Source organism: Pan paniscus, chromosome 5 (genome assembly GCF_029289425.2).
Source record: "Pan paniscus chromosome 5, NHGRI_mPanPan1-v2.0_pri, whole genome shotgun sequence".
Classification (NCBI taxonomy): domain Eukaryota; kingdom Metazoa; phylum Chordata; class Mammalia; order Primates; family Hominidae; genus Pan; species Pan paniscus.
Window position 1 is genome coordinate 50,333,976 of NC_073254.2, and position 25,936 is coordinate 50,359,911.

Here is a 25,936-nt window from a genome sequence, read left to right on the forward strand (position 1 = left end):
TAAGAAAAACTATACAAAGATTTGCGTGCAGAGTCTCATCACAAAGAGCTGTCAAAAATATGTAGATTAAAGTGTACTAGGAAAACAATGTAATGAACTGAATTGTATTTAAATTTTTGGCTGACAAAGCAAAGTGTCCAAAATATGTTAAGTGAATTAAAAGGAGGTTACAATTTATAAGTTAGTCATCAATTTTGAAAATGGGAGTAGGGGAGTATGAACATAGGCACTGAGTGTCTGAAAGTTAATAATGATATATATATAAAAAACAAGATTGGCCAGGAGTTGACATTACTGAATCTGGGTGATGGGTATCTGGAGTGGGGTGGGGTAACAGAAGGACTTTTCATGATCACGATTACCATTCTACTTTCGTAAGTATATTTAAACTTTTCCATAGTAAAAGGTTTTTTTAAAAGTAAAAAAATATTCACTGAAGTGTTGTATCAATCTGGGTACAGAATTACGGATGTTTTGCATAACTAAGTCCAAATTCTCATTCATCCTCCCAGTCACTTCAAAACACCATTGAGGCAAGTTTAACTTACCACCCAACAAGCATTTCCAAGGTCAGCAATCTTCACCTTGAGCTTTTCTGCATTTTTTGGCTCAAGGGGATTAACAAGAAAATTTCCAGCCGTGGATTTTCCTACAGACAACAGGCATCATCAATAAGACTGTTCAATGAACAGAGAAATACTCAATGAGTAATAAAGCTCTCCAAGGTAAGAGTAATACAGTCAGCAATACCCAAGTGACAACTTACATTTTCTGAGACAAAAAGAGCACAGCAACGCCTTGAGTTTCCAGAATTAAAAACCTCTGCCCTCACAGCAACAAATGAAGTGCTGTGTACTCAGTACATGATGGATAAAGTTAGCTACAGATTACAATTTAAACGTAACTTAGACACACCTGTTGTAAAGCTATAGTTACAAAAACAATCATACTTTTAGTCTAGAAATCTGTGAATGTGTTGTGCAGGGAAGGAGTGTTGAGGAAGTATAGCTGCATAGGTACCTTTGTTGTCCAGTGGTCCGTTATGTTCTTGCTCTTGTTCATCTTCACAGGGTATCTCTGCCCGAATGCTTTCTTGAAGTTGGCTAATGTGTTGTTCACTGAATGACTGACCTACAGTTGAGGAAGACTGGCACACCATGGTGTCTGACACCTCAGATGTTATAGGTGTACAAGAGTCTGTTTCTTGAGATGTGCTGCTGTCTCCATTTTGGGAGCTTAGGAAACTAGATTCCTGATTCAAATTTTGGACATCACAGTCATTAGCATTATGTAGATCCTCTTTATGTCTCAATGTTTCATTATTACTGTTCTGAGTATAATTAATGACTTCAATCACTCCATTGCAATTAATTTCTGCTGCACCACCCTCTGTATCACGTTCCATAAGCGTTTGATCCTGGCCAATGGTACTTGACTCTTCTAAGGAACAAACGAACAAAAAAAGATATATGCATATGTGTGTGAGTGAAAGAACAGAAACATTTCTCACAAGATTAAAACATTTTCTAGAACTTATACTGAGTGACATAAAAACATGACTAAACATCTAAAACCTATTTCCGGAAGGGCCAAGATCTTACTTTTACCCAATTGTTAAATGAAATCTATGTTCCATTTCCTGAGAAAAGTTACAAATTACATTTAAATATTACCTGCCTAACATTTATGACAAGATCCATATTCTTATAAAGATACCCCCAGAGATGTGTTGTATGTATGAAACCACTGTATTATATAGCAATGATAAATTAACGTTAAAGTGTGTTGTAAAGTAATTTTCGTGATGTTCTATTTATACCAAGTTTTTCTTGGGTCATTTTATTAGGTGGGTTCTCTTTCAAGGGTCTTTCAACAGGACTCTCTGAGTCTTCTTGCTTGTTTGGTCTTTTTTGCCCAGGGCCCGACTCTTTCTCCATTTCCTCAATTTCCTGCATTCGCTTCTCTAGTAATTCTGCCTGGCGCTTCTGCTTCTTCTTCAATTTCTTCTTCTTATTCTTTGACATTTTGTCAGCCTGGGCGGAGATTACAAACAGATAAAGCCTTCAGGTGGCTAATTAATTACCCCCAGTTGGAGATAGTTAACTTTAATTACTTCCTAATTAAATTTCACAAATCTTTCCCTAACATAGCACTTAAGTCTTTCATTAAATTAAAAGATGCGGGATACTCTTATAAACCCAAATAAAAACAGAATAAATAACAAAGTGTGGTCTTCTGAGCAGTCCGTGGGGTTGGTTTACATTCAGACAAACTCGAATTTTTTAGAGGCCTCACCAGTACAAATGTGATGAAGGTGCATGGGAATTTACTGGAGAAAATTATAGAAGCGCAGGAATTTTTTTTCCTTTTGGTTCTCAAACTTGAAACAAACTGTTACCATCCACAACAGAAGAACCCATGCCCATAGTCCATAGATCAAAATTAAATATAGAAACACCTTATACTTACTGGTTTAGGCTGGGGAGCAGTACTGACTGAAAAGAAAAGAAAACCAAGTAAGAATTCTGGCATTCATCAGGCAATATAAACTAAGGCTCAGATAAAACACTCTACCAGAATGAAAAGTCTTTCTTAGGTAGTCTACATTGCAGAGAAAACTATTGTTTTTAAATGACTTAAGTAGAAGCTATATTATTACCATTTTTAAAGAAAATAATGAATAGAAATTGCCAAACTTAAAAAAAAGGGATAAATAAAATTCTTCCTCCCCAGGTAGCATCAATAAGTGCAAAGAACCAAGTTCCCATTTCTGGTTTCCATGACTAAAGTTGCTAAAAATCACCTATTTTCCATTCCCATGCACTGCTTAAAATAGAAAGGGACAAGCAACAACCTCTTCACCTCAAATGCTACCCAGAATCTGTCAGTTTTAAAAGGGGAGTCTAGGTGACATCAAGAGCTATAGTAATTTGCTCTACAGCATGTCATGGATAACAGTGTAGCTTAGCTGGAAGGTAGGATCTTCAGTCTTCCTCTTTTTATAATATTTGTATAATAACCGTGGTTAACAAAAAACACATAATAAAAATTTATACTCTAGATAAGTGTACATTCAGTGGTTTTAACACTATTCACACTGTTGTATAACAGGATCTGTAGAATGTTTTCATCTTGTAAAACAGAAACTACATCCATTTAACAACCAACTCCCCATTTCCCCCTTCTTTAGTCTTCCTTTTTAAAGAAGTGTATAACTAATACCTCAACTTGAGGATCAAGCAAGTTCCTAAAAAATGACACACTACTAAAACTAAAATCTGTATCTCAAAAGAAAAAAAATCATAAAGCAGCCTTTATTTATTTATTTAATTTTATGTCTTAGGGTCTCACTTTGTTGCCTATGCTCGAGTGCAGTGGCACTATCACAACTCGTGGCAGCCTTGACTTCCTAGGCTCAAGCAATCATCCTGCCCCAGCCTCCTGAGTAAATGGACTACAGGCACGCATCACTATGCCTGGCTAATTTTTTAAATTTTTGTAGAGACAGGGTCTTACTGTGTTGCCTAGGCTGGTCTCAAACTTCTGGGCCCAAATCATCCACCCACCTCAGCCTCCCAAAGTGTTGGGTTACAGGCGTGAGCCACTGTGCCTGGTCCCGCAATTTATTTGGTATATAATATTGTGTGGCACACTACTAACTGCTTTACCATTTAATCCCAATAATTCGCAGTTGAGGGAAAATAAAGTAAAATAACTCAGCTAAGGTTTCTCAGTCTAGGATGAAGCCCAAATTCAAACCAAGTCTGTCTACTCCAGTGTTTAAACCCAAACTATTAATAGCAATGTTATCTTGTCCCTCTACAGACTACCAGTCCTATAAATGAGCATGTGTGATCACAGTAAGAGGTAAACACTTCAAAAATCATCAAATCATAAGAAAAAATATTTTTAAACAATACACACCAGCTTTTATAACATACAACACAAAGACACAATATCTAGTTTTCTCCTTCCCCTATGGAAGTAACAGTGAGAATGTCTCTTGGAAGCTGATAATGTTTCTTAAATATGTTATTGTTGAAATGGATTGAGTGGTGTTTAATTCCCTGGTAACAGAATAAAAATGGAAATTTCTTTTTAACTTCTAATGATAGCGAAGTCCCTAAAAGAAAATATACCTGCAGATCCGGAAGGCGGAGGAGCTCCAGATCGCTGCCATTCTGTTGCTTCTGCAGCCAGCCTCCGAATGTACTGCTCATTCACTGACAATAAGATGTTCTCTGGTTTAATGTCAGTGTGGATGATACGGCACTTGGTATGTAAATAATCAAGACCCTGTAACACCTGAATGGAAATAGAGTGGCAGACTTGCAAACACAAAATACAGGCTTTCTGGAGAAGTAAGAGATTATAACATGACATTAAAAAAAAAAAAAGATATGATAGCGTTTTCTATAGAGAATAAAAGCACCTTTTAAAAAAGCACAAATAAACTTTCTCAGAAAGATTAAACTATGAAAAAGGCAAGAAATTATTTACAATAAAAAATTCTTCAATGTTTTACAAAGCTGATTCTATTTGGAGATATTCTTCAACTATGTACAATGCAAAGACTGAGAATAAACTTCAACACACACACACCCTCTAAGTGTTGTAATGTAGGTGCTGACAGAGATTTAGATATCTTTAATTCAAATTTCCTCACTGAGGAAGAACTGAGGTCTCTTGCTGCCCAGTTTGGAGCTCTTTCCAGGACATATAATCCAAACAAATTTTTGCACCTTGAAGTATTAATATTTTCCTGATGGTAAAATCTATACTGTATATTGAAGGCTCTTTAGAAAATTAGAAAATGCCTATGAATCATGCTGTATAAAGAGATGGCAATAATCTGACATAGCAATTATCTATTCATGTAAAATTACTATTTGCAACCAGAACTTCTGGATAAGGGCTCCAATGTTCCCAAGTCAGGAACCTCAGCTTCCCTTTCTAATTATTATAGGAGGCAAACCTGGGGGAAAATGGTTATGCTAAAACATTTAAAAAGAGAATAAGCACAATAAATTCTAAAGGTTGAATGAAATATTTAATTTTAGCAATTAACTTTTTTTTTTTTTTTTTGAGATGGAGTCTTGCTCTGTCGCCCAGGCTGGAGCGCGGTGGCGCGATCTCAGCTCACTGCAACCTCTGCCTCCCGGGTTCAAGCGATTCTCCTGCCTCAGCCTGCCGAGTAGCTGGGATTATAGGCGCTTACCACCACACCCGGCTAATTTTTGTATTTTTAGTAGAGACGGGGTTTCGCACTGTTGGCCAGGCTGGTCTCGAGCTCCTGACCTCAGGTGATCTGCCCGCCTCGGCCTCCCAAAGTGCTGGGATTACAGGCGTGAGCCACCGCGCCCAGCCAATAACTTACTTTTTAAAACAAAAATTCTTTTTTTTTTTTTTTTTGAGACGGAGTCTCGCTCTGTCGCTCAGGCTGGAGTGCAGTGGTGTGATCTCGGCTCACCGCAAGCTCCGCCTCCTGGGTTCACGCCATTTTCCTGCCTCAGCCTCCCGAGTAGCTTGGGACTACAGGCGCCTGCCAAGACACCCGGCTAACTTTTTGTATTTTGAGTAGAGAGGAGGTTTCACCATGTTAGCCAGGATGGTCTTGATCTCCTGACCTCGTGATCTGCCCGCCTCGGCCTCCCAAAGTGCTGGGATTACAGGAATGAGCCACCACACCCGGCCTTAAAACAAAAATTCTATTGGAAAAAATAAAGTCCTGACACTTCAAGAATATTAAAAAATCACTACATAGTCAAGACTAAGATACTTGCTGATTCAAGATACATACTTGCTGAATAATTTTTTTGACACAAGGCAGTGGAAGCCCCTGATAATTGGATTTGATGATCCACTTGAGCAGATGATGCCCCAAAACTTCAAATACCATGCAGATATCTAGGAATTCATTAAGGAGGGAAAAAACGGCACAAAAGAAGAACACGGCAAGACAAGCTGTGAATTCCACCCTATTAAATGTTATGTATTATTTTCTTTCAGTATAAAAAGTTACAGAGCTTGAATGAATAAATATGTAGCTGTTAATATTCTAAAATTTCAAAGTCTAATGCTATAGTCAATGAAAGCATCCATGAAACATTAAATTGTGGGCAGCTGGCTTATCAATATTATTATGTACATTAAAATACTCAATGGTAAAAGAAAAAGTGAAACCTACATATGCAAATAGTGAAAGAAAGCAGTAGGCTCAAGCCTCAAGCTGTTGATTAGCTTCAGGTAAATTAGTTTCTTCCCTAATATCAAAATTGGTGTCCAGGGTAAAAATTCCCACTCTCACAGCTTCAAAGCAAGGAAAAACAAATTATTCCTTAACTATAGAAGAGATGAATGTACAAGAAAGACTTAAACCTCAAAAACGTAAATGCCAACATTTTTTTTAAATAGGAAACTTGCTTAATGCTCTGTATTTTACGAAACTAATCTTGATTCCAGTGCCACCATGTGTTGTCCTTATGTATGAACAACCTGATGACACCACACAGCAGGAATACTCTGAGTCTAAAATTGTGCAGGGCACTACAGAGATTTTAGTAGTATCTTGATGTCTTCCACCCCCACTGGCTTCTACATGCAAGTTAAGACATACATATATAGTAATGGTCTAGTGCTCAGACTTTAACATTCTCCATTAAAGGAAAGCCTGAGCTCCTTGGAAAAATGGCCAAATCCAAGGTAGGAAAAATACAGGGTAAACTTGGAACACCTTGCTGTTCTAACAAATAAGAGAACCTGTCAGGAAGAAACAGGAACCATCTTGAAAAGGATGTCACCAGCCAACATGGAGACTTCTTTTTTTTTTTTTTTGAGACGGAGTCTTGGCTCTGTTGCCCAGGCTGGAGTGCAGTGGCACTATCTCAGCTCACTGCAACCTCTGCCTCTCGGCACTACAGGTGCACCACCATGCTGGGCTAATTTTTGTATTTTTAGTACAGATGGGGTTTCACCATATTGGCCAGGCTGGTCTTGAACTCCTGACCTCATAATCTACCTGCCTTGGCCTCCCAAAGTGCTGGGATTACAAGCGTGAGCCACTGCGCCCGGCCAGACCATTATAAAGGATAAAATTATGAGTTAATATATGAATTAAAAACAGAACAAGTCCACACTGATCTGAAAGTAAGTGTGGAGGCAGGAGGAAGAGAAACATCTTCTTTAGAGAAGAAAGCCAAATAATAAATACATAAGGGATTACAGAAATAGAAAATCACCATTTTTACAATCACTATAGTATACTATTACTGATTCAGGTAAGAATCAGTGAATACTAAAACAACTATGTGAAAGACTGTTGGGAAAAAGGATTGTCACAGTGTCAAAATATCATTCCACAGATTGCTTATTAATTACAAAAAGAACAAAGTACCTTTACAACTGGGAAATCTGGAAGGCACTGCCTTAACCAAGTGATCAAACTTACTACCACCAATGATAAGCACAAATTCACATCATGTGCCTTCTAATGCAATATACTAATATGCATTAGAATGCATATTCTAATGCAATAATCCATGTAGTATGCTTGACAAACACAGTTAACCTGAATTTAATCATGAGGAAACAATCAAACAAATCCAAACTAAGGTGGCATAAAACAAGTAGCCTGGATTCTTAAATTAAAAAAAAAAAAAAAAAGGCAATGTCATAAATGTTCCAAACTACGTAAGATTAAAAGCACATGACAACCACAAACACAGATCAAAATTACAATAAGATAGCATCTCAAACTAATAAATGACTAAAATAAAAAAACTAAACATCACCAAATGTAGGTGAGGTTGTGGAACAATTAGAACTCTTGTATTATGCTAGTAGAAGTCTAAAATGGTACAAGCGCTTTGGAAAACTGCTTGGCAAATTCTTAAATATAAAACCTATGACGGGTCGGGCATGGTGGCTGATGCCTGTAATCCTAGCACTTTGGGAGGCCGAGACAGATAGATCCCTTGAGCCCAGGAGTTCAAGAAGACCAGCCTGGGCAACAAGGTGAAAGCCTGTCTCTACAAGAAAAATCCAAAAATTAGCCAAGTGTGGTGGCGTGTGCCTGTAGTTCCAGCTACTTAGGAGGCTGAGGTGAGAGGATCACCTGAGCCCAGGAGGTCAAGGCTGCAGTGAGCAAAGATCATGCCACGGCACTCCAGCCTGAGTGACACAGTGACACCCCGTCTCAAAAACAAAACAAAAACAACAAACAAAAAACCCCAGCACCTATCAAATTTTCTGCTTTAGCCAAGATGGAGTAACAGGGACTGGACTTATCTTATTGAAAAAACAATACTCAAACAGACCAAATACAAAAACAACAGAAGACTCTGGACATCAGACAACAAGTACAGTGATCCCTGAAAAAATGAAACAAGAGCTGAACCCTGGGATTGCCCCATCTTATTGCCTTGAGGCTTTCCAGGTAGACTCCACAAGTTGAATCAATGGGAGCTGAGAGTCTGGAGAGACCAAGGCAGCTATAATTCACTGAAAAAGGTACCAGAGAGGGGAGAGCTGCAGAAAGACAGAAATTTGGAGATTTGCAGAGGGGGCCCGCCCCTTCAAGGATTCAGCAAAGCACATGTGTGTGAGGAAACTAGCATAGGCAGAGAAGAAAAAACATCTTAAAGGATTATAGAGAACAATGCCCAGCATTCGCATAGGGCTTGGAACAGTGCCTGTTCCCAGCAAAGAGACTAGAAAAATTTAGTCACAGGGTATTGGGTAGGATATATTTGGGAAGGTCTTGCCTCAGTAGAGGGAATGATTAGATCTGGACTGAGCAATGCTTTGGATCCATCTAACAAATCATAAAAGTAAAATCTAAAAGGATAAAACACTTTCCAAGTAACATCACACCATCCCAGAACAAGGCTCAAGAAGATTTATAGAAATACAAAACATCCAGCAGCCAACAAGGTAAAACTTACAATGTGATTACCAGGTAGTAAAACATATCCAAAATTAAAATAATCGATCATGTGAAACTGACTTAGAACCATCACAGATGTTAGAATTAGACAAGGACAATAAATGGTTATTATAGTTGTATTCCATATGTTCAAAAAATTAAGTAGAGACATGAAAAGTATTTTTTAGAAGACTGAAAATGGGCCGGGTGCAGTGGCTCATGGCTGTAATCCCAGCACTTTGGGAGGCCGAGGTGGGCGGATCACGAGGTCAGGAGTTTGAGACCAGCCTGACCAATATGGTGAAACTCCATCTCTACTAAAAATACAAAAAAACTAGCCAGGCATGGTGGCGCGTGCCTGTAGTCCCAGCTACTTAGGAGGCTAAGGCAGGAGAATCACTTGAACCCAGGAGGCGGAGGTTGCAGGGAGCCGAGACTGCACCACTGCACTCCATCCTGGGCAATAGAGGGAGACTCCGTCTCAAAAAAAAAAAAGACTTGAAAATGAACTTCCAGAGACAAAAAGTGCAATGTGAGAGATCAAAACACACTGGATGGAATAAATGGCAGATTAGATTTTGTAGAATAAAAAGATTAGTGAATTTGATGGCACAGCAACAGAATTAGTCCAAAATAAAACAATTTGGAAAAATAATCCAAACAAACAAATCTACCCATCCACAAAAGCAAGCTTTGGGGGCAACTCAAATAGTGACCCCCAAAAAGGGAAGACAGGAAGGAGGTGAAAGTATGTGCTTTTTGCAATGAATCAACAAATCATAAAGGTAAAGATTCACCCAGTAGCAAAGCATACCCCTAAGTGCTTAGATTCTGGATGTCATTTCCCACTGAATGGAATTAGGGCTTCTTAGAGAAAAACTGATTCTAGATTTAAGACAGGAAATTCACAAGGTGAGCCTGCAATATCTTGATGCCAGGTAATAAACTGCCAAAATGTCATACAGATCCTGACTCAAGTAAGAATCGTAAACTAGAGAAGAGTCTGAGAAGATGGTGGAGTAAGAAGCCACCAGAAATCTGTTTCCCCACCTAGACAACCAATGCATTGGCAGAATCTGTCTAATGTGATTCTTAAGAAACTCTGGAGTCTACTGAGGGCTCACAACTTCCTGAAGAAGAGGCTTGGATAATAAATTATTGTAAATGTTGGTCAATTTCAGCTCTTAGCACAGTGGCAACCACCTATCCCCTAATCCTATAGCAAGCAGCCCTGCACACAGTTTGTTGGAGCCATGGTGGGCAAAAAGGATCCTGCCCCAAGTACCAGAGAGGCGGGTGGCCATTTTTGTAACCCCCCTCCATTGTTTTAAGCCCCTCTTCTGGCTCAAGTGATCTTGCAAAGATTTAAAGGGCCAGTGCCCTATTTCCTCTCCTTCAATTTCTTTCTTTTTCCCCTTTGGGAGCCCGACATTAAGACTAGGACATTTACGGCCAGGTACAGTAGCTCACACCTGTAATCCCAGCACTTTGGGAGGCCAAAGTGGGCAGATCACTTGAGGCCAGGAGTTCGAGACCAGCCTGGCAAACATGGTGAAACGCTGTCTCTATTAAAATTACGAAAATTAGCCAGGTGTGGTGGCATGCACCTGTAATCCCAGCTACACGGGAGGCTGAGGCAGGAGAATTGCTTAAACCCAGGAGGCGGAGGTTGCAGTGAGCTGAGACTGTGCCACTGCACTCTAGCCTGTGTGACAGAGACTCTTGTCTCTAAATAAATAAATAGACTAGGACATTCAAAAGCAACTGCATATAGAGGGAAAATCAGAAAGTGACTGCGCATGCCCAGGGAAAGATGCAGACTGAGCAAAGACCTTTTGTTTACATCTCAGGCTGATCCTTGGAAGAGAAAGACTACATAAGAAAAACAAATACAAAAACAAAACAGAGCCAGGTACAGCAGCTCATGCATGTAATCCCAGCACTTCGGGAGGCTGAGGCAGGATGACTGCTTGAGCCCAGGGGGTTGAGACCAGCCTGGGCAACATAGCAAGACCCCATGTCCACAAAAAATAAAAAATTAGCTGGGTGTGGTGGCATGCAACTGTAGTCTCAGCTATTTGAAAGGCTGAGGCAGGAGGACTGCTTGATTCCAGGACATCAAGGCTGCAGTTTAAGTCATGACTGTGCCACTGTACTCCAGCCTTGGCAAGAGAGTGAGATCCTGTCTCAAAAAAATAAATAAATAAAAATAACAAACCCCATCAAACCTTAGGGATATGGCCAAATCTAATTTCCAGAGTTACCATATTAGATTTAAATGTCCAGTTTTCAAAAGAAAATCACAAGGCATATGAAGAAATAGTTAAGTACAGCATATTCAAACGACAAAAATAAATCAACAGATACTGTCCCTGAAAAAGACTTGATGCAGACCTACTAGATAAAGACTTTAAAACAAATGTCTTAAAGATGCTCAGGCCAGGTGTGGTGGCTCATTCCTGTAACGCTATCACTTTCAGAAGCCAAGGCAGGAGGACTGCTTGAACCCAGGAGTTCAAGACCAACCTGGGCCACACAGTGAGACTCCATCTCTACAAAATTTTAAAAATTAGCTGGGTGTGGTGGCATGCACCTGTAGTCTGGAGGCTTAGGCAGGAGAAGTACTTGAGTCTGGGTAGTCAAGGCTGATGTGAGCTGTGTTCGCACCACGGCACTCTAGCCTGGGTGGTGTGAAGACCTTGACAGAGCAAGACCTTGTCTCAGAAAAAAAAAAAAAAAAGCTCAAAGAACAAAAGGAAGATGTGGAGAAAGTCAAGAAAACAATATATAAACAAAACGGAGATATTAATGAGGATAAAAAAAAAAACTAAAAAGAAACCAAAGGAATTCTGGTGCTGAAAAGTACAATAACCAAAATGAAAAAATTAACTAGAGGGATTCAAAGGCAGATTTGGGTAGGCAGAAGAAAGAATCAGCAAACCTGAAGTTAGGGTGATGGAAATTATCAAGTGTGAGGAATAGAAAGAAAAAAGATTGAAGAAAAGTGAAGAGGCTTAAGGGACCTGTGGGACATCATCGAGTAGACCAAATATACACTGTGGCAGTCCCAGAAGAAGAATAGAGGAGGGGGCTGGGCACGGTGGCTCACGCCTGTAATCCCAGCACTTTGGGAGGCCAAGGCAAGTGGATTACTTGAGGTCAGGAGTTCAAGACCAGCCTGGCCAACATGGTGAAATCCCATCTCTACTGATATACAAAAATTAGCTGCGTGTGGTGGTGTGCACCTGTAATCCCACCTACTTGGGAGGCTGAGGCAGGAGAATGGCTTGAACCCGGGAGGCAGAGATTGCAGTGAGCGGAGATTGCACCACTGCACTCCAGCCTGGGTGACAGAGTGAGACTCCATCTCAAAAAAAAAAAGAAAGAAAGAAAGAAAGAAAAAAAAGAAAAGAAAAGAAGAAGAAATGGCCAGACAGAATATTTGAAAAAAAAAACAATGGTTGAAAACGTCACAAATTAGATGAAAGACATGAATCCAAGAAGCTCAATGAGCATTAAGCAAGATGAACTCAAAGAGACCCACATCAAGACACATTATAATCAAACTTTTGAAAGATTAAGAGGGAATCTTGACAGCATCAAGAAGAGTGACTCTTCACATACAAAGGATCCTCACTAAGATTATCAGCAAGTTTCTCATCAAAAATTTTTGGAGGCCAGAAAGCAGTGGGCCAATATATTTGAAATACTAAAAGAAAAATAATGTCAACCAAGAATCCTATATTAAGAAAAACAGTATTTCAAAAGTGAGAGAAAAATTAAGACATCCCATGTAAACAGAAGCTGAACGAGTTCATTACCAGATGTGCCCTGTAAGAAATGGTCAAGGGAGTCCTTTAAGGTGAAATGAAAAGACACTAAACAATAACACAAAGCCAGGCATCCATATGAAGAAATAAAGATTATCAATGAAGGTAAATACTTGAGCAATTATAAAAGCTAATATTGTAATAATGGTTTATAACTCCTCTTTTTGTTTTCTACATGATTTAAAAAACCAATATGTCAAAAAGTAATTAGTCTAAAAGCTAGTATGATTATAACTTTGGTTTGGTAGAATACACATATAGATATAGATATAGATCCAACTATATGCTGTCTACAAGAGACTCACTTTAGATCCAAAGACACAAACAGATTAAAGTGAAAGGCTGAAGAAAAGATTCCATGCAAATAGTAACTGAATGAAATCAGGGGTGGCTATACTAATATCAGACAAAATAGATTTTCAATCAGAAAAAGTTATAAGAGATAAAGAAGGACATTATCTATATTAATAAAAGGTTCAACAAACCACCAAGAAGATATAACAATTATAGACATTACATACTTATTAAAAGACCACCAAACTATATAAAACAAAAACTGACAGAATTAAAGGGAGAAATAGTTCTACAGTAATAGTTGGAGATTTTAATGCCACACTCTCAATAATGTATAGAACAAGCAGACAGCAGATAAGCAAGGAAATAGAGGACTTAACACAATAAACCAATGAGATCTAATAGCCATTTAACAGGTATAGAGCTTCAGTTTTACAAGATGAAAAGTTATGAAGATGGATGATGGTAATGACTGCACAATTTTATGTTATGTGTATTTTACCACAATAAAGAAAAAATTAGACCAAAGAGGAAGAAGAACAAGAACAATAAGAACAACCAGTAGTAGCAGTAGTAGTAGTAGCAATAGTAGTAGTAGTAGTAGTAGTAGTAGTAGTAGTAGTAGCAGCAGCAGCAGCAGCAGCAGCAGAAGAAGAAGAAGACGACAAAAAGAAAATAAAGCACAAGACATTTGGTGAGATTGAAACACTGACTAGAGAAACTTGTGACTAAGAAACTGGTCCCAATTTTTTTTTTTTGGTATAATAATTGCATTCAGGTTATCTTTTTATTTAACAAATCTTTTTGTCAGAGAATGCATCTTGTTGTGCCACCCACACTGGAGTACAGTGGCACTATCATAGCTCACTGCAGCCTCAAACTCCCAGGCTCGAGTGACCCTGCTGCTTCAGCCTCCCAAGTAGCTGGGACTACAGGCATGAGCTACCATGCCTGGCTAGTATTTTTTTATTTTTGTAGAGACAGGGTCTTGCTATGTTACCCAGGCTGGTCTTGAACACCTCAGCTTTGCAAGGTGCTGGGATTATAGGCATGAGCCACAGTGCCTGGCTAGGTTATATTTTAAGAGTCCTTGTCATTTAGAAATACATTCTAAAACAATTACAGATAAAATGTTTAAGATTGGCTACAGAATTATCAGGAGGTACAGACAAAACAAGATTGGCTATAAGTAGATAACTCCTGAAATGGGTAATGGATCTGTGGGGATTCATTAAACTATTTCTACTTCTTTACATTTGAAATTTACCAATGATTCTGCTGAGAAAAAAAATTTCCCCCCCCCGAGATGGAGTCTTGCTCTGTCACCCAGGCTGGAGTGCAGTGGCATGATCTCAGGTCACTGCAACCTCCGCCTCCCAGGTTCAAACCATTCTCCTACCTCAGCCTCCCAAGTAGCTGGGATTACAGGCACGTGCCACCACGCCTCGCTAATTTTTGTATTTTTAGTAGAGATGGGGTTTCGCCATGTTGGCCAGTCTGGTCTTGAACTCCTGACCTCGTGATCCGCCCGCTTTGGCCTCCCAAAGTGCTGGGATTATAGGCGTGAGCCACTGCACCTGGCCAGGAAATTTTTTTAAACAAGCAATTAAATAGGCTGGGCATGGTGGCTCATGCCTTCAATCCCAGCACTTTGGGAGGCTGTGGCAGGTGGATCGCCAACATGGCAAAACCCCGTCTCTGCTAAAAATACAAAAACTAGCTGGGCGTGGTGGTGTGCATCTGTAATCTCAGCTACTCGGGAGAGTGAGGCAGGAGAATCGCTTGAACCTGGGAGGCGGAGGTTGCAGTGAGCCGAGATTGCGCCATTGCACTCCAGCCTGGCCAACAAGAACGAAACTCTGTCTCAAAATAAATAAAAATAAAAAAGCAATTAAATAAAAAAAATTATCAAAACAAGATTATTTAAAATGCAGATTACTTAAAAAGACTAAACATAAAATAGGATTGTAAAGCTATTCTCTTATGTTTCTAGCTTCCATCTGCTTAATTTTTATTTGTTGAGAGAAGTATTACAATTTGAAAATGTTTTAATTTATAAGCAGTGATATTAAAATGACCAAACATATAGTAGCTTAAAAAAAAACTTGACAAAACATCATAATCAAGTGGCAAAAAGGAAGAGCCAAATAATTTGAGTGAAAGAAAGCTAATGAGTAGCAATCAGAAGCACTAGTAATTGAAATCACAAGGTTACTTTTCTTTTTTTTGAGGCGGAGTCTTGCTCTGTCGTCCAGGCTGGAGTGCAGTTGGCGCTATCTTGGCTCACTGCAATCTCCTCCTCCCAGGTTCACGCCATTCTCCTGCCTCAGCCTTCTGAGTAGCTGGGACTACAGGCGCCCGCCACCACGCCCAGCTTTTTTTTGTATTTTTAGTAGAGATGGGGTTTCACCATGTTAGCCAAGATGGTCTCGGTCTCCTGACCTCGTGATCCACCCACCTCGGCCTCCCAAAGTGCTGAGATTACAGGTGTGAGCCACTGCACCCGGCCCACAAGGTTGTATTTTTAAAAAAATCTAATGGAGAGACAGTGTAAAGAAAATAACAAAAGGCTGAAAATAAAAGGCTTATGTTATTGAGTAAGCACATTTAGGGCACATTATGAATAAGAGGAGCTAGCAAAACAGACAGTATACAGCATGAAAAAAAAAGTATCCTAAAGACATAGGAGGTCATATAGGTAGACAATAATGACTGGCTAATGTCAACATTATATAGAGAAACCAACTGTCCTCCTTCTTAATCATTCTTTGCCCCTCACTCTCCAGGCAAGTAGAGTGAGCCAGTTTATATGGAATTCTGTAAGAACTAACTTTCTAGTTTAGGGTCCTTTATATTTTAATATGAGAAACGATAGTGGTCCAGAGAAAAAAACGCCTGAACAAACATACACACGAATGTGGATGTACTGCTCTGTGTGGGTATGTTATGTTGGGAAAACAGATAGAGGCAGGAGAGTGACATGAGCCATTACTAACCCTTAACATAGTGTTTTGAGTTATATCCTTTCAATCTCTAACAGTAGTAAATAATGCAGAAGCAAAGACAGCTGGGAGATAAGGATGAAGAAAGACAGGAAAAAATGGCTAAGAATAAATGGAGAAAAGAATAAAATAGGGAATCAATGGACAGAAGCTACAGAGAAACCACCTAGCAATGTTTGAAAAATATCTTGGGGGCCAGGCGCAGTGGCTCACACCTGTAATCCCAGCACTTTGGGAGGCCGAGGCGGGCAGATCACCTGAGGTCAGGGGTTTGAGACCAGCCTGGCCAACATGGTGAAACCCCATCTCTACTAAAAATACAAAATTAGCTGGGTGTGGTGGCATCCACCTGTAATCCCAGCTACTCGGGAGGCTGAGGCAGGAGAATCACTTGAACACAGGAGGCAGAAGTTACAGTGAGCCGAGATTATGCCATTGAACTCCAGCCTGGGCAACAAGAGTGAAACTCCATCTCAAAAAAAAAAAAAAAGAAAGAAAAAAGAAAAAGAAAAAGAAAAATATCTTGGAACTTGAAATTCAAACCTACTAAGATATTTCAATAGTTAAAAAGCCTTCTTTGCTTAGTTAGGGTCAAATAAAGGTACTCAGCATTACAAGGGAGATTTGAGAGTATTTCTATAGTTTTACTTGGAACTTTTGCAAATTAGTAAAGAAATCTGGAACAATGACAAACATTGCAAGATTAAATAATAGAAAAAACAGATATGGCCATCACGACACCCTGTGTAGGTTTTTAAAAAATTCCTTGGTTAGAATTCTTAATTCTTTGAACACACACACACACACACACACACACACACACACAGAGAGAGAGAGAGAGAGAGAGAGAGAGAGAGAGAGAGAGAGAGAGAGAGAGAGCCATCTACAAAGTGACCACAATAAGCACAAGATACTGTTTTAAGATGGTTGCAGCAGTTTTCCTTAGACATCTGGGTAATCTGTGATTTGTATTTTTCTAAGAAATGACTCAGAATTGACTTTAGAACAATAGTCTTTCCACATTATCAGCTGTTCTCTCTCCTTTCCCATCCCTTCCTTCCTGCTTCTCTGTTCAAATCTCTTCCCATAGTCTACATGAAACTACAGTCATATGTAGTCCTGTCTCCTTTAAATACAAAAAGATCAACAGCAATTAGGAATGTGCATTAAAGGAAGCTAAACATGCATGAAAAGTAAAATAATGTATGAAATGTCTTTATACATTTTAAAAACAGCTTATAAACAGGTGATTTTAGATTTATCCAATCTAAGTAAGATTCGACTTCATCTTTTACTGAAAAATCTGATTGACCTTTATAAGCACAGCTGTTGCAATAACCTTTCCATTAGCTCACCGCACGTCACTTTGATACCTGTGAAGAAAATCAGCTATGGTTCCTTTCAATTCTACAGTTCTAAAACATCCAGATAAAAACATAAAACAAGTCAGTTTTTCATTATAATAGAACGCGAACAATTACACCCTTTTAGACTCTAAACATAAACTACATTCACAGCCTCTTCAAAGTTGAGGCTTAGTATAATAAATACAATCATACCTTAAATTGTTCATCCAGTTTCTTTCTTCCTTTCTTTTTCTTTCTCTCTTTTTCTCTTTCTTTTAGACAGTATCTTTTTTTTTTTTTTTTTTAGACAGAGTCTGGCTCTGTCCCCCAGGCTGGAGTGCAGTGGGCTCAATCTCGGCTCACTGCAACCTCTGCCTCCCCAGTTCAAGTGATCCTCCAGCCTCAGCCTCTCCAGTAGCTGGGATTACAGGAGCCTGCCACCAGGCCCAGCTAATTTTTGTATTTTGGTAGAAACAGAGTTTCACCATGTTCGCCAGGTGGGTCTCGAACTCCTGACCTCAGGTGATCCACCTGCCTCGGCCTCCCAAAGTGCTGGGATTACAGGCATGAGCCACCGTGCCCGGCCTACTCAGTATTTTTCATAAGAAATTACTTCCCTTAAAGTTTCTGTGCTAACTGACAAAAATCATAGACTCTTTACTTAGTGATACAACGCATTTTCTAAAAGTTTCCTTTGATTTCGCTTTAATTTGCCTGAAAAGAGGACAAGAAGCTTAAAGCAATATTCTGAAAAATCACACCACACAAAATTAGACAAAATTCAGATATGTGTTCAGAAGTGTACAATAAAAGAGGTAATTTTATTATAGTTTGCCTTAGAAAAGACACCAAGGCCATCTACACAACAAATCTAGTTCCTTTCTTTGGGATTGGGATGATTTATTCTCAAATAGGTTTTTAAAAGGATACGTGTTCCATTAACTCCTGATATTTTAAAGTCATCTAGTAGTTGAACAACCATTTCTCTATTTGGATCATTAGGGTCTGAATTGCGAACCTGTAGTGGGGAAGAGACAGTGTTTAGCACAAAGTAAAGCATGGAAATAAACCAGATGGTAGGGGAAGAATACTTACAGCAAATTAACTATAAGAAAGAGCTCACATAAATCTATTTTTAAAATATACTAAAATTTCAATAGCTTTAATGGAGAAAAATCTTAAATAGTCAATTCATAAGAGGAAATACAACCAACAGGAACTATTTTTCTAATTAAACTATTTTGCTCCCTGATATCAATCAAAGTGTGGCCTCCAAATTAACTGATGATTACCAGGCTATGAGGAACTAAGAAGATTTTGCAGGATGCAAATCAACTACAGCACTAACCACACTGTTTTTTTCAGCGGACATTTTTTTTTTCATGGAAAAACTTTCTCAATGAAGAAAACAGTATGTTGATTTACTTTTGGGTAGGTACAAGGCTCCTTATCTTGTCACAAACGGACATTCTGAAAAGTACTGTCTTAAGCCAGATGCAGTGGCTTGTGCCTGTAACCCCAGCTACTCTGGAGGCTAAGGCAGATCACTTGAGGCCAGGAGTTGAAAATAAAAAAGAAAACTACTGCCATAGAAATCTCCTGGTGCAACATTCTCACTTTATGAATAAAAAATCTGAGACTCAGAAAGAAAAAAATGGTAACATGGAGGACATACCGGGGTAAAGGCGACCTAAACCCAGGTTTTCTAATTCTGAGTTTAAGTTCCTTCTACCACACTGGCATATTCCTAATTTAAAACAGAACTAAAAATACATTTTTGATAGAATTTATCTCAGTTTCCAGGTATAAATGGAATCAGTAAATACAGTATTTTTATATTATGTATTCTATAACATATTTGAAAAACAACAAAAAAGATGCTATACATTTATTTACACAACTTTCCTTTTAACCATTGTAGGAAAAAAAAACATTATGACAGTAGCTACCTGGCCTGTAAAACATGCTCAGTGAATATTTTTATTCATTTGAAAGGTTTTTTTTTTGGTTCATGCGTGTAAGAAGAATTCTCATTATAGCATTTGCCACCAGTTCCCTACTACATGCATGGTATGTGTAAATATTGTTGTCTTCCTTTACCTCTTTAAGGTTACTAGAACTTTATAGAGAAAATTATCCATGCTAAAGAGTCTCCACTTGGTGTGTTTTTATTCAATGAAACTTGATTTATTTATAATTCTTCACATTCATACATATAATCTAATACTCACTGACTTCAGCAACCGGATTTCATCTAGTGCTGTTTCAGTGTAATGTTCAGCACTTTTAACTACTTTCATTGCCACAAATTTCTTCCCCCTAAGAAACAAACACAGGCAATTAAGACTACATAGCCTACCCTTACTTTAGGAAGCTAAGATTTAGCTATAAGATGGTTAAAAAGGACAAATATTGATTTCACGTTTCCCTGTAGCCCAAACAAGCTACTTCTATGGGAACATTTATACTTGTTAATGACACTAACTGGCCAGATTTCATTTACAGGAAGAATAAAAAATCTGTTCTCAGATGATCTCAGTTGTTGAACATTTTCTCTGAGTTAAAATCCTTCTTTTGAATATCTCCCTGAGTTACAAGCAAAACTGCAAAATGAGGATAAATAAGGGGAAAGATATTACCAAATTCCAAGTGTTCTGTGTATATATCTGTATATAGGCAAAAACTAAAAGGTTAAAAGCTGTAATATTTTCCCACAGGCAGCCAGAAGAAATACTTCGGTGAAAAGAAAATGATAAAAATCACAAAAAAATCAAACGACAAAAGCTTTACCAGCATTAATTTAATCACTCCTGTCTCTATAGTAGAAAGGGAGATACATAATACTGATTCTTCACGAAAGAAAAGTGGTTTCTCCAAGAATACAGAGACTATTGCCAACAACAAAATTCTGATAAATGAATCAGGCTAGAGACAGATTGAAGCCTGGATCAGCAGTGGAAACTCAGACAAACACATTTAGACATCATCTAACTAATTCTTTTACAGAACCACTAAAACTTACTGAATATCCCATGATAACCATACTGTTGAAAAGTGTCCCCAGCCTAACTTTCGGATCACATGGTATCTCCCATTGAATAGATCTCCAATTTTCACAAGATGATAACCTCCTGGAAGAAAAAGGGGAAATATAATCAGAAAAACCAGGATGAGAAACAATGGTAAGAAAAGGCATTTTTACATCACATTTTTCAACATCTATATACCTTTTATCAATAAAAAGTTTCTTTTATACAATCAATTCAACAGAAAAAAATCTTAATAGTCAAATCAGCCACATAGTATTACTGAATTCATGTTATTAAAAAAAGTGAGTAAGATTAATGATTTAGATTGAGCCTACAACAGTCTCATCCAAAAACAATAAAAAGGTTGTATATCATGATATTCTTGTCTCTCAATAATTCAATAGGTTTATCTAAACATATATATCTATTTACAATTACAGTCTCAGGTGTTTTTTAGGAGACAGAATAATTCGGTTTATTTAGCAAAAAAAAAAAAAAAAAAAAAAAAAAGCAAGTAAGCAAACGGGATTTTCTCTAAATAAAAACAAAACAAAACAGCCCAGGCACGGTGTCTCATGCCTGTAATCCCAGCACTTTGGGAGGCCAAGGAGGGCGGATCATTTGAGGTCAGGAGTTCGAGACCAGCCTGGCCAACATAGTGAAACCTGTCTCTATTAAAAATACAAAAATTAAGGCTGGGCATGGTGGCTCACGCGTGTAATCCCAGCACTTCGGGAGGCCGAGGTGGGTGGATCACCTGAGGTCAGGAGTTTGAGAACCAGCCTGGCCAACATGGTAAAACCCAGTCTCTACTAAAAATACAAAAATTGGCCAGTGTCATGGTGCATGCCTGTAGTCCCAGCTACTCAGGAGGCTGAGGCAGGAGAATCGCTTGAACCCAGGAGGTGGAGGTTGCAGTGAGCTGAGATTGTGCCACTGCACTCCAGCCTGGATGACAGAGCCAGACTCTGTCTCAAAAAACAAACAAACAAACAAACAAACAAAAAACAAAAAACGGCAAGGCGCGGTGGCTCACCCCTGTAATCCCAGCACTTTGGGAGGCTGAGGCAGACGGATCACAAGGTCAGGAGATCGAGACCATCCTGGCTAACACGGTGAAACCCTGTGTCTACTAAAAAAAAAAAATACAAAAAATTAGCCGGGTATGGTGGCGGGCGCCTGTAGTCCCAGCTACTCGGGAGGCTGAGGCAGGAGAATGGCATGAACCCGGGAGGCAGAGCTTGCAGTGAGCCGAGATCGCACCAACTGCACTCCAGCCTGGGCAACAGAGCGAGACTCCGCCTCAAAAACAAAAAAACAAAAAATCCCAAAAATTAGCCAGGCGTGGTGGTGGGTGCCTGAGGCACAAGAATTGCTTGAACCCAGGAGTCAGAGGCTGCAGTGAGCTGAGATCGTGCCACAGCACTCCAGCCTGGGCAGCTCTGTCTCAAAAAAACAAAACAAAAAAACCCCTAAAAACCCAGAAAACAGAAGAAGGCCTGAAAAGGCTGCCAACAGTGGCAAGAATCAAGGTATTTTCATATTTATCTTTGTCAGCTGAGAATAAGAAGGACCACATTCTTCTAGATGGTATGATACATTCCATTTTGTCTTCCTACCCAAAGACTCTAGAAAGTCTCATCAAGAAACAGAAAAGATTAACAGGCAACCTGATGACACCATTTAAGTGTCTGTCATTCCAGTTTAACTTAACAGCCATCACTATGAGAAAAAAAGTAGTAAGAAGGTATTTTGTAAAAATCTATATGCCAAAATGTTATCATTGGTTATATGTGGCTGATAGCATTGCAGAAGTCTTTTACTTTCTTTTCTGTTTAACACAGCTCTGAAATTTTCTAAGGTAAATATGTATTATAATTTTTAAAGAGGAAAAAGGTAAAAACATTTAATATAAAATCAGGCTTTGATAAATTAAGTCAGACTAAGAACAAATACTATTTCCTATGTTTTAGAGAAAAGGATACAAGTAAACAGCAATAAAAATGTGTTTATGCTGATAGATCAAACATCCAAATGAGAAATTGCAAATAGATGGCTCATGTCTCACTTCATACCTCTTTATGAACTTACCTTTACAATAATCATTAGGATCTTCTTGCTCATCATCATCAGATCCCAGAATCTCCTCTTCCTGCTCTGGTAGATCACTCTCAGAGTGGGGAGCAGAGCCTCGGTGCTGAGTTTCAGATCTAAGAAATGATACAAAAATGCCCATTCCATTTGGACAGAAGAAAATAAGACATTATCAAATGCGGCCCTCCCCACAAAAAACTAAACTTTCAGATAATATGAACAGAGTATTACCAAGTGGCAGCCTAGGAAAATATTAGCTGTAGTTTTACCTCATGTTAGAAAAATACTTTTTAAAAACTTCAGTACATAATAAATAAAATCTGAAAAATATTAAAAAGAACAAAGGAGAAAAATTACTTGAATCTCAATATCCAAACATAATCACTGATAAACTACTGACTCTTCTTCCATTATGTTGCTGTATCTTCATAAAAATATTTATCTGTAATCACATACTACATAAACAAATTTGCATCTGGCTTTTTCTATTACGAACTTTTTTCATTTCTATGAAATCTCTTAAATCTTAACATGGAGGCCAGGCATGGATGGTGGCTCACATCTGTAATCCCAGCACTTTGGGAGGCCGAGGTGGGTGGATCACCTGAGGTCAGGAGTTCGAAACCAGTCTGGCCAATATGGTGAAACCCCATCTCTACTAAAGATACAAAAAATTTGCCCAGCGTGGTGGTGGGCACCCCACGCTGTAATCCCAGCTACTTGAGAGGCCGAGGCAGGAGAATTGCTTGAACCCGGGAGGTGGAGGCTACGGTGAGACAAGATTGTGCCATTACACTCCAGCCTGGGCAACAAGAGCGAAACTCTTACTCAAAAAAAAAAAAAAAAAAAAAAAAAATCTTAACATGCTTCCCTTAGAAGTATCACTGCTTACTTTGGCACATTCTGCTCAGCTGGACATTTATTTCCAATTTTTCACTACTAAAAATATAGTTGTTGAATACTTTTGGATAATCTTTATTCTGTAATTAGAATTATTTCCCTAAAATTAAACTACTAAGTAGGGGTTAAAACATTCCTATTTATAAAAACAACATGTTAAATGTGGAAAATTTGGAAAACACTTGTTTCAAGGCATACCTAATCAGAACAACTATTAACATTTTGGAATATTTCCTTCTAGTCAGTGGCCATGAATGCTTCGCTTCTAATGATTTTTATGTAGTATGACTGCTTCCCAAAAAGGTTGTACTAAGTTACATCCCCACCAGCCACACATGGGCTTTTGGTATTTAAGTACTACCTCATTCTGAAAACTTAGCTTATTTGATAGGTAAAAATCATATTTCATTTTATAATGCATTAAAAATATTTATTGATTTCCTTCTCTATATGTCTTCAATTAGTTATATCACAACTTTTGTGCACTGAGAAGTTCAAGCAGCATAAAAACCTGAATTTACATTCAGGCTCTGACACTTATTAGTTGCCTGTCTTCTAGGACCTTTAAGCAAAAAAAGCAGGGTACCTCTGGGCCTCATGCCTGTAATCCCAGCACTTTGGGAAGCTGAGGCAGGTAGATCATTTGAGGCCAGGGGTTTGAGACCAGCCTGGCCAACATAAAGAAACCCCATCTCTATTAAAAATACAAAAATTAGCTGGGTGTGGTGGCAGGCACCTGTAATCCCAGCTACTTGGGAGGCTGAGGCACAATAATCACTTGAACTCAGGAGGCAAAGGTTACAGTGAGCCGAAATCGCGTCACTGCACTCCACCCTGGGCAACAGGGCAAGATTCTGTCTAAAAACAACAACAACGACGACGACGACGACGACAACAACACAAAACAAAACAAAAAGGCAGGGTACACAGCATTCCTTTCAATAGCTAAAGGAAAATACATCTTAATTTTAATTTTTCAGTATTTATTTACCTTTTCATCAACCTGTTTCATCAGATTATTTTTTCAAAAGATTCAATTAACAGAAAAGCATTTTAATAGCAAAACCAGTTACATGCTATGACTGAGCTATTTAAGACATAAGAAATACCTTGATGCAACTAATGATTTAGATTTTTGGTGGCCATTCCAACCTTCCTCAATTCTTGATTTTCTTTTTAATCCCCCAGGGTACACAAAATTAGCTATAAAACTGCATGATTCAATGTTCATTGTAACTGAAAACATGTCTTTGGGAAATTTATTTAGTAATACACTGGCCCACTTTCCTAAGTGGAAATAAGGAGTCTGAATGAACAACAACATTCTCCAATTTGAGATTAAGATGGAATTCTGAAACAGATTCTCTGATTCAAACTTAATGAAAGTAAATGAAATGGGGCCGGTTGTGGTGGCTCACACCTGTAATCCCAGCATTTTGTGAGGCCAAGGCGGGCAGATCCCTTGAGCCTAAAAGTTCAAGACCAGCCTGGGAAACATGGTGAAACCTCATCATTAAGAAAAACGCAAAAATTAACTGGGCTTGGTGGTGCGTGCCTGTAGTCCCAGCTACTCGGGGAACTGAGGTGGGAGGAATGCTTGAAGCTGCAAGGTTGAGGCTGCAGTGAGTCATGACTGTGCCACTGCACTCCAGCATGGGCGACAGAGCAAGACCTTGTCTCAAAAAAAAAGGGGTGGGGGATGATTAACTGAAGGCTTGTATAATGGAGTTGACACCGTACACTGCACAGCAGACAGACTGGTATTTATCTTGCAGGGGGAAAAAAAGGAGGCCTATTCTCTAAAGAAAATAAAATAAACTGGAAAGAACAAATGCTGTTAGTGTGGATGATGCTGCCCCAGAGTAAACTTTTCCAGATTCTGGCATTCAGTGGGACCAAACATCACACAGGTAGCCTCCTAACTATTTACTCTAAAGAAAAAGCTGGCCAGGCATGGTGGCTAATGCCTATAGTCCCAGGACTTTGGGAGGCCGAGGCCAGGAGTTCAAGACCAGCCTGGCCAACATGGTGAAACCCCGTCTCTACTAAAAATACAAAAATTAGCCAGGCGCAGTGGCATGCGCCTGTAATCGCAGCTACTCGGGAGGCTGAGGTGTGAGAATTGCTTGAATCCGGGAGACAGAGGTTGCAATGAGCCGAGATCATGCCACTGTGCTCCAGCTTGGGCGACAGAGCGAGACTCTGTCTCAAATAAAAGAAAAAAAAAGAAAAGAAAGAAAAAGCCTTGCTAGGGACGTAGGGCTATCAATCAGGTCTCTAATGCCTCATCCATAAAAATAAAAGGTGACTAAGGATCATTGAACATTTGAGGAAAGCCCACAGCCCCAAAGACAGAGACCAAGATAAGCAATTGGAAAACTGACCCTAGAAGAGAGATATGCATTCAGGAGAAAGACCAAACTTAAAAACTAGTTAATATGAATAGAGAAATGTTAAATGATGCCGATTTCCATACAGACTATGATGCTCTAGTCTAAAAGATGAGTAAAGTCAGAAA

The 25,936-nt window shown here is 38.9% G+C and overlaps 1 protein-coding gene across 4 annotated transcripts in view; it reads right to left on the bottom strand.

Annotated features, from left to right (window-relative positions):
- The window catches only part of SRPK1 (SRSF protein kinase 1), an 87,279-nt gene that overhangs the window by 34,432 nt on the left and 26,911 nt on the right, over positions 1-25,936 (bottom strand). For all 4 annotated transcript variants that reach the window (XM_034961942.3, XM_008972332.5, XM_055113536.2 and 1 more), the window contains 10 exons: positions 22,516-22,634; positions 20,418-20,526; positions 19,627-19,714; positions 18,326-18,413; positions 5,801-5,907; positions 4,140-4,305; positions 2,470-2,495; positions 1,820-2,033; positions 1,021-1,440; positions 549-649 (listed from right to left, as the gene is read on the bottom strand). In XM_034961942.3, coding sequence (XP_034817833.2) covers positions 549-649; positions 1,021-1,440; positions 1,820-2,033; positions 2,470-2,495; positions 4,140-4,305; positions 5,801-5,907; positions 18,326-18,413; positions 19,627-19,714; positions 20,418-20,526; positions 22,516-22,634 — 1,438 coding nt within the window. The remainder of the gene's footprint in view (positions 1-548; positions 650-1,020; positions 1,441-1,819; positions 2,034-2,469; positions 2,496-4,139; positions 4,306-5,800; positions 5,908-18,325; positions 18,414-19,626; positions 19,715-20,417; positions 20,527-22,515; positions 22,635-25,936) is intronic.